This window comes from Mustelus asterias, chromosome 12, assembly GCF_964213995.1.
Source record: "Mustelus asterias chromosome 12, sMusAst1.hap1.1, whole genome shotgun sequence".
Taxonomy (NCBI): domain Eukaryota; kingdom Metazoa; phylum Chordata; class Chondrichthyes; order Carcharhiniformes; family Triakidae; genus Mustelus; species Mustelus asterias.
The window spans coordinates 55,053,520-55,062,347 of record NC_135812.1 but is presented as its reverse complement, the minus strand read 5'-3'; the positions used below and the strand labels follow the sequence as shown (position 1 = coordinate 55,062,347).

Below are 8,828 nucleotides of genomic sequence, written 5' to 3'. Positions count from 1 at the left end.
GGCAAGTAGTATTGAGGAGGTGGGGAGGCTGCAGAAAGATTTAGACAGTTTAGGAGAGTGGTCCAAGAAGTGGCTGATGAAATTCAACGTGGGCAAGTGCGAGGTCTTGCACTTTGGAAAAAAGAATAGAGGCATGGACTATTTTCTAAACGGTGACAAAATTCATAATGCTAAAGTGCAAAGGGACTTGGGAGTGCTAGTCCAGGATTCTCTAAAGGTAAACTTGCAGGTTGAGTCCGTAATTAAGAAAGCAAATGTAATGTTGTCATTTATCTCAAGAGGCTTGGAATACAAAAGCAGGGATGTACTTCTGAGGCTTTATAAAGCACTGGTTAGGCCCCATTTGGAGTACTGTGAGCAATTTTGGGCCCCACACCTCAGGAAGGACATACTGGCACTGGAGCGGGTCCAGCGGAGATTCACACGGATGATCCCAGGAATGATAGGCCTGACATACGATGAACGTCTGAGGATCGTGGGATTATATTCATTGGAGTTTAGGAGGTTGAGGGGAGATCTAATAGAAACTTACAAGATAATGAACGGCTTAGATAGGATGGACGTAGGGAAGTTGTTTCCATTAGCAGGGGAGACTAGGACGCGGGGGCACAGCCTTAGAATAAAAGGGAGTCACTTTAGAACAGAGATGGGGAGAAATTTCTTCAGCCAGAGAGTGGTAGGTCTGTGGAATTCATTGCCACAGAGGGCTGTGGAGGCCGAGACGTTGAGCGTCTTCAAGACAGAAATTGATAAATTCTTGATTTCTCGAGGAATTAAGGGCTATGGGGAGAGAGCGGGTAAATGGAGTTGAAATCAACCATGATTGAATGGTGGAGTGGACTCGATGGGCCGAATGGCCTTACTTCCGCTCCTATGTCTTATGGTCTTCTGGCTCCTGCTCTATTTGTGAACAGAACTCCTACTTACCTGATGAAGGAGCAGCGCTCCGAAAGCTAGTGGCTTGTGCTACCAAATAAACCTGTTGGACTTTAACCTGATGTTGTGAGACTTCTTACTGTGTTTACCCCAGTCCAATGCCGGCATCTCCACATCAAGACCAGAAGAAACAGTGAACGTAGCTCAGTCATCATGTAAACAAGCCTCCTGTCAATTGACTCCATCTACACTTCCCACTGCCTTGGGAAAACAGCCAGTCTAATCAAGTGCCCCACGCACCCCAGACCTACTCTCTTCCACCTTCTTCCATCAGGAAAAAGGTACAAAAGTTTGATCACGTATAAACAGCTTCTTCCCTGCTGCCGTCAGAATTTTGAATGGTCCTATCACACATTAACCTGATCTTTCTCTTCACCCTATCGGTAACTGTAACACTATATTCTGCACCCTCCCCTTTCTTCTCCCCCATGTACTTTAAACGGTATGTTTTGTCTGTAATAGCTAGCAAGAAACAATACTTTTCACTGTATCCCAATGTACCCATCTTACCGATGGGTATAGAGCACAGTCAATTGGGACTAGCTTAGTGGTTAAAAACTAGGTGGCTAAAAACTAGGTGGCATGGACATGAGGGGCCAAAGGGTCTGTTTCTATGCTGTAAACCTCGGACTCTAATGTGACAGTAATTAATTAATCAATCAATCACTCATTAAGTGGTTGAGGTGAATAGCATGAATCTATTGAAGGGGAAGCGAGATAGATACATGAGGGAGAAACGAATAGAAGGATCCAGATAAATTGAGACTATCAAATCTTGGCATGACATTTGATGTGGGATTTCTATCCAAAAATCCACACTTTTTGATGTCTTAATAAATGAGTTTACAAAAGTCATCAGTGTCCATACAGGATAGAAATTCAGAACAATTTGGAACACTCCTTCCTCTCTCATTCCCCAAGCACAGTGGTTTGCACTCCTGCCTCACAGTGTCAGGAACCCAGGTTCGATTCCTGGTTTAGGTCATTGTCTGTGCAGTCTGCATGTTCTCCCTATGTCTGCGTGGGTTTCCTCGGGTGCTCTGGTTTCCTCCCACAGTTCAAAAGAAGTGCTGGTTATGTGCAATGGCTATACTAAATTCTCCCTCCGAGTATCCAAACAGACGCCAGAGTGTGGCAACCAGGGGATTTTCACAGTAACTTCATTGCAGTGTTAATCTCTCTTTAGAACAATCCAGTCAGTCCCATTCCCCTTCTATATCGCTGAATGCTGCACCTTTATTTCCTTCAGCTGCTCACCCAAATTTGTTTTTAAATCAACGATATTCTCTGCTTCCACTACTCCCCCAAGTAGCGACTTCCAGCCGAGGAGCACTCAACTGTGTAACTAAAGTTTCATCTCACACCCAATCTGCATTGCTATAGATAGACGTAAGCCTACTTATGACATGAATAAATAAACTTGAAAGCTGTAAATCTCCCACCCACACACTCTCCCTCCATTCTCACTCTCCTGTATCCAATATTCACCCTCCCGAATCTCCTGAAGGGGCTGATTGACAGATCCATGCTCAGTGCTTCCTGTGCTGGAACACAGAGGTGAAAATCTCACGCAGGCGGCTACACAGATATATGTCGATATGACTGGACTACAAATGTGTGCAATCTGCAAACTGGGGGAACACTGGGGGGGCGGGGCTCCTGGGGGGGGGGGGCTCCCGGGGGGGCGGGGCTCCCGGGTCCGCACGCCTGAACCCAGAGACATCACCGTGGAGCAGAGTGATTGCTATTGGCTGATTCAGGCAAGGCTCCATTGTGCCGTCACAATGACTCAGAGGGGCGTTCCCAGCACACAGTGTCCCATTGGCAGCAACATCACTGGTTACAGAAGCAAAACACTGCGGATTGGACACAGCTCAGCGCGGCTGGCGATCAAAGCCCCGCCCACCCCCACGTGGGCTCAGGCTCCGCCCCCTTATTGTCTACATGCGGCTGATTGACCAATGGCAACGCGTGGAGGACCGGAGGGGCGTAGGTCATCCAATCAAAGTTCGGGCCTTGTGTCCAAGGCTGCACTGAGCTTCCGCCATTGTCTGTCCAGCGAAGCTGCTGCTCCTTTCTCTCTTTCTCTGAATGAAGCTTCAGACAGACTCCCTCCTGTCGCCAATATCTGTGAGTAAAACGCTTTCTTTTCTCCCCCTTTCCAGCTCTTTTCCCATTCTGGGGGAAACTGGGGACTTGCAGCAACTGAAGGGAAAGGAAGTGAATCCAGGGAGGGTGCAGATTACATTTATTTTTATTTCTGGCCTTGTAATTTATTACTGTAGCTACATTATATATTTGCAGTCATTCTTTCCTCAGACTCTTTTTCATCTTTGGTTTTCTCTTTGAAGGAAGGGCCGTGGATGTCGTCTATATGGATTTCAGTAAGGCATTTGACAAAGTCCCACATGGGACGGCACGGTAGCACAGTGGTTAGCACTGCTGCTTCACAGCTCCAGGGTCCCGGGTTCGATTCCCGGCTCGGGTCACTGTCTGTGTGGAGTTTGCACATTCTCCTCGTGTTTGCGTGGGTTTCCTCCGGGTGCTCCGGTTTCCTCCCACAGTCCAAAGATGTGCGGGTTAGGTTGATTGGCCAGGTTAAAAATTGCCCCTTAGAGTCCTGAGATGCGTAGGTTAGTGGGATTAGCGGGTAAATATGTGGGGGTAGGGTGGGATTGTGGTCGGTACAGACTCGATGGGCCGAATGGCCTCCTTCTGCACTGTAGGGTTTCTATGATTTCTATGGTTAAGAAGGTTAAGGCTCATGGGATACAAGGAGAAGTGGCTAGATGGGTGGAGAACTGGCTTGGCCATAGGAGACAGAGGGTAGTGGTCGAAGGGTCTTTTTCCGGCTGGAGGTCTGTGACCAGTGGTGTTCCGCAGGGCTCTGTACTGGGACCTCTGCTATTTGTGATATATATAAATGATTTGGAAGAAGGTGTAACTGGTGTAATCAGCAAGTTTGCGGATGACACGAAGATGGCTGGACTTGCGGATAGCGAAGAGCATTGTCGGGCAATACAGCAGGATATAGATGGGCTGGAAAATTGGGTGGAGAGGTGGCAGATGGAGTTTAATCCGGATAGATGCGAAGTGATGCATTTTGGAAGAAATAATGTAGGGAGGAGTTATACAATAAATGGCAGAGTCATCAGGAGTATAGAAACACAGAGGGACCTAGGTGTGCAAGTCCACAAATCCTTGAAGGTGGCAACACAGGTGGAGAAGGTGGTGAAGAAGGCATATGGTATGCTTGCCTTTATAGGACGGGGTATAGAGTATAAAAGCTGGAGTCTGATGATGCAGCTGTATAGAACGCTGGTTAGGCCACATTTGGAGTACTGCGTCCAGTTCTGGTCGCCGCACTACCAGAAGGACGTGGAGGCGTTAGAGAGAGTGCAGAGAAGGTTTACCAGGATGTTGCCTGGTATGGAGGGTCTTAGCTATGAGGAGAGATTGGGTAGACTGGGGTTGTTCTCCTTGGAAAGACGGAGAATGAGGGGAGATCTAATAGAGGTGTACAAGATTATGAAGGGTATAGATAGGGTGAACAGTGGGAAGCTTTTTCCCAGGTCGGAGGTGACGATCACGAGAGGTCACGGGCTCAAGGTGAGAGGGGCGAAGTATAACTCAGACATCAGAGGGACGTTTTTTACACAGAGGGTGGTGGGGGCCTGGAATGCGCTGCCAAGTAGGGTGGTGGAGGCAGGCACGCTGACATCGTTTAAGACTTACCTGGATAGTCACATGAGCAGCCTGGGAATGGAGGGATACAAACGATTGGTCTAGTTGGACGAAGGAGCGGCACAGGCTTGGAGGGCCGAAGGGCCTGTTTCCTGTGCTGTACTGTTCTTTGTTCTTTTGTTCTTCCATAGGGACAGTGTAGACTGAGCATCTTTGAATATATTCCAGGATGACTGACATCTGATTCATAAGGGAGTCAAGGATTAGGGGGAACATGTAGGAACGTGGAGAGAAAATGAAGATGAGGAGGGATTTCTTCATTCAAGGATGTGGTGAAGATTTGGAATTCTCTGTGTTGGAGAGCTGTGGAGCCTCGGTCATCAAGAATTTTCAAGAGAGAAACTGATAGTTTTCTGGATATCCGGGGATATGGAGAATAGTGTGGGGACAATATTACTGGGGTAAATTAGCCAGTCATCTCATTGAATGGTTGAGTAGCCTCAATGGGCCAACTGGACCGCTATCTCTTTATGACCTCCATGTCCTGGACAGGAAGTGCTGAGCATGGATCTGTTCATCTTAAATCTGCATCTTTGGGAGAATTGGGAGGGTGAATATTAGATACAGCAGAGTAAGAATGGAGGGAGAGTGTGTGGGATGGAGATTTTACAGCTTTTGGAAAATTACAGAGGAAAAAGTATTCCTTAGAAACTAGAATTGTCTGTTCTGAATTTCTATATTGTACTGACCGTGATGACTTTTGTAAATTCCTTTTACAGGATATCAGAAGGTGAGGATTTACAGACAGAAATCTCAAACCAAATGTCACGTCAACGTCTGACCTCCATTCATTGGGAGCTCAATATCATCAGCCTTTGAATCTAGCAGGAGAAATGTTTATCTGTTCTGTCTGCTTCAGAAGGCTTTAAACATCTGTGTGACTGGAAAAGCACGAGACACACACCCAAGTGAGAGTGTTCAAGTGCACTGTGTGTGGAAAGAGCTTTCACCACTTACACAGCCTGAAAATACATCACAGCAGGGAGAGGTTGAATTGATTGTCCAACGTGGTGAGCCACAAGGACAGCTGCACCATGGAAAAGCCATGGAAATGTGGGGACTGTGGGAAGGAATATAGGTACCCATCTCAGCTGGAAATTCATCGACGCAGTCATACTGGAGAAAGACCATTCACCTGTTCTCAATGTGGGAATGGATTCAGTGATTCATCCACCCTGGTGAGACACCAGCGAGTTCACACTGGGGAGAGGCCGTTCACCTGCTCTGCGTGTGGAAAGGGATTCACTCAGTTACCCAATTTGCTGAGCCACAATGTCATTCACAGCAATGAGAGACCCTTTAAGTGTTCTGACTGTGAAAGTGGATTCAAAAGCTCACGAGATCTGGTGTCCCACCAGCGCTTTCACTCTGAGGAGAGACCGTTCAGCTGCTCTCACTGCACAAAGAGATTTACAATGTCATCAACACTGCTGAAACACCAGCGAGTTCACACTGGAGAAAGACCGTTCACCTGCTCGGTGTGTGGGAAGGGATTCACTCAGTTATCCAGTCTGCGGAGACACCAGCAAGGTCACAAGTGATGACGGGTTGGATTCTGCTGTTGTTGCTGCTGTTAATCACATCCAGGACTGAATCATGTTCATTCTGACAGTGGGAGGGTCGGAGGGTTTCTTTCTGCTGGACTGGCCGGTCTCACGACTTTGCTTCCAGGAGGCTGATTCTCTTTGAGCCTGGGAGAGCACATTTCCACTGAAATGATCTACAAAAGCTGATGAAGGACATTTATTTTATCCTGGATGGTAAATAGTGTTTTTCCTACCACTGCAGGTAGATCTAAAATAAATACATTTGTCTCTGTTCCATTGAGGCTACAGCACAGGGCCAGGCCAGTCGGCTCAGTTGGTCTACGTCAGTATTTATGCTCCACGCGAGCCTCCACCCACCCCTCTCCATCCCCTTCTTACCCTCCCTCATCAGCATATCCTTCTAGTCCTTTCTCCCTCATGTATGTATCTAGCTTCCCCTTCAATGTATTCATGCTATTCACCTCAACCACTCGCTGTGGTCGTGAGTTCCACATTCTCACCACTCGCTGGGTAAAGAGATTTCTCCTGAAATCCCTATTGGATTATTGAACTTCTTCATAATGTTAAAGACTTCCCTCAGGTCACCCTTCAGTCTTCTCTTTTCTAGAGAAAAGCCACCCCAGCCTTTCCTGAAGTTTTAAATGCTCTCAGTTCTGGGATTATTCTTGTTGCATCTTCTTCAGTGCCTCTATGTCTGTGACCAGTGGTGTTCCGCAGGGCTCTGTACTGGGGCCTCTGCTATTTGTAATATATATAAATGATTTGGAAGAAGGTGTAACTGGTGTAATCAGCAAGTTTGCGGATGACACGAAGATGGCTGGACTTGCGGATAGCGAGGAGCATTGTCGGGCAATACAGCAGGATATAGATAGGCTGGAAAATTGGACGGAGAGGTGGCAGATGGAGTTTAATCCGGATAAATGCGAAGTGATGCATTTTGGAAGAAATAATGTAGGGAGGAGTTATACAATAAATGGCAGAGTCATCAGGAGTATAGAAACACAGAGGGACCTAGGTGTGCAAGTCCACAAATCCTTGAAGGTGGCAACACAGGTGGAGAAGGTGGTGAAGAAGGCATATGGTATGCTTGCCTTTTATAGGACGGGGTATAGAGTATAAAAGCTGGAGTCTGATGATGCAGCTGTATAGAACGCTGGTTAGGCCGCATTTGGAGTACTGCGTCCAGTTCTGGTCGCCGCACTACCAGAAGGACGTGGAGGCGTTAGAGAGAGTGCAGAGAAGGTTTACCAGGATGTTGCTTGGTATGGAGGGTCTTAGCTATGAGGAGAGATTGGGTAGACTGGGGTTGTTCTCCTTGGAAAGACGGAGAATGAGGGTAGATCTAATAGAGGTGTACAAGATTATGAAGGGTATAGATAGGGTGAACAGTGGGAAGCTTTTTCCCAGGTCGGAGGTGACGATCACGAGGGGTCACGGGCTCAAGGTGAGAGGGGCGAAGTATAACTCACATCAGAGGGACATTTTTTACACAGAGGGTGGTGGGGGCCTGGAATGCACTGCCAAGTAGGGTGGTGGAGGCAGGCACGCTGACATCGTTTAAGACTTACCTGGATAGTCACATGAGCAGCCTGGGAATGGAGGGATACAAACGATTGGTCTAGTTGGACCAAGGAGCGGCACAGGCTTGGAGGGCCGAAGGGCCTGTTTCCTGTGCTGTACTGTTCTTTGTTCTTTTGTTCTATTTCCTTTTTCTGAATGGAGATCACAAATATTGATGGTGCTCCCAGTGTCGTCTAACCCTGGTTCTAAACAAGTTGAACAGAACTTTTCTGCTTTTCAATTCTATCCCTCTGCAATGGAACCCTATATATGGGCCTCACACTTTCGGAAAGATGTGAAGTTCTTAGAGGGTGCAGAGAAGATTTATGAGAATGGCTCCACGGATGAGGGACTTTGGTGAGTTGGAGAGACTGGAGCAGCTGAAATTTCTCTCTTGGGCAGAGAAGTAGGCCATTCAGTCCGTGCTGTGCTGCAGATAAAACTCTTAAACAAAACTTTAAATCTGCGTCCCCCTCGTCCTTGTCCCATCAGCTAATGGGGACAGTTTGTTTTGTCCACCTTATCTAAACCTGTCAGAATCTTGTCCACCTCTATCAAATCTCCCCTCAACCGCCTTTGCTCCAAGGAGAATAACGCTTCTCGAACCTAACCTTGTCATTCAAATCTCTCATCTCTGGGAGATCCCCAAAACAACATCTCAAGGAGCCTCACATCCTTCCTAAAGTGTGGTGACCCAGAACTGGGCTCAATACTCTAGTTGTGGCCTAACCAGAGCTTTAGAAAGATTCAGCGTCACTCCCTGCTTTTGTTCTCAATCCCTCTATTTCTGAAACCCAAGATCCAAATGCTCCAATCAGGAATATCCAAACATTTACTGCTTGAACATAAGTGTTTGAATGACATTCTTAAAATGTCTGAAGATTTTGACCAATGAAGGAACAAGTTGTTGAAAAAATACGCCATATTGAACTTGCTCTCTCCAAAAGAGATTCCAAAATGTTTGAGTCTGGGAAATGAGCTGAAAAATGAAGCTCCAGCTACAACTGAGCAAGAAGAAGACGTTTCAATGTGGAATTAACC

The 8,828-nt window shown here is 47.0% G+C and overlaps 1 protein-coding gene across 2 annotated transcripts; it reads left to right on the top strand.

The window, feature by feature from the left end:
- The first annotated feature begins 1,141 nt into the window (after nucleotides 1-1,141).
- On the top strand, nucleotides 1,142-7,281 carry LOC144501470 (uncharacterized). 2 transcript variants are annotated; one of them, XM_078225252.1, is made up of 2 exons: nucleotides 1,142-1,217; nucleotides 5,400-7,281. In XM_078225252.1, exon 2 carries the CDS (start codon nucleotides 5,715-5,717, stop codon nucleotides 6,219-6,221), a length of 507 nt encoding a protein of 168 aa, XP_078081378.1. In that variant the 5' UTR covers nucleotides 1,142-1,217; nucleotides 5,400-5,714; the 3' UTR covers nucleotides 6,222-7,281. The 2 variants fall into 2 exon arrangements, with proteins under 2 accessions (XP_078081378.1, XP_078081377.1); XM_078225251.1 differs by lacking the exon at nucleotides 1,142-1,217 and adding an exon at nucleotides 2,970-3,066.
- Nucleotides 7,282-8,828: the final 1,547 nt, after the last annotated feature.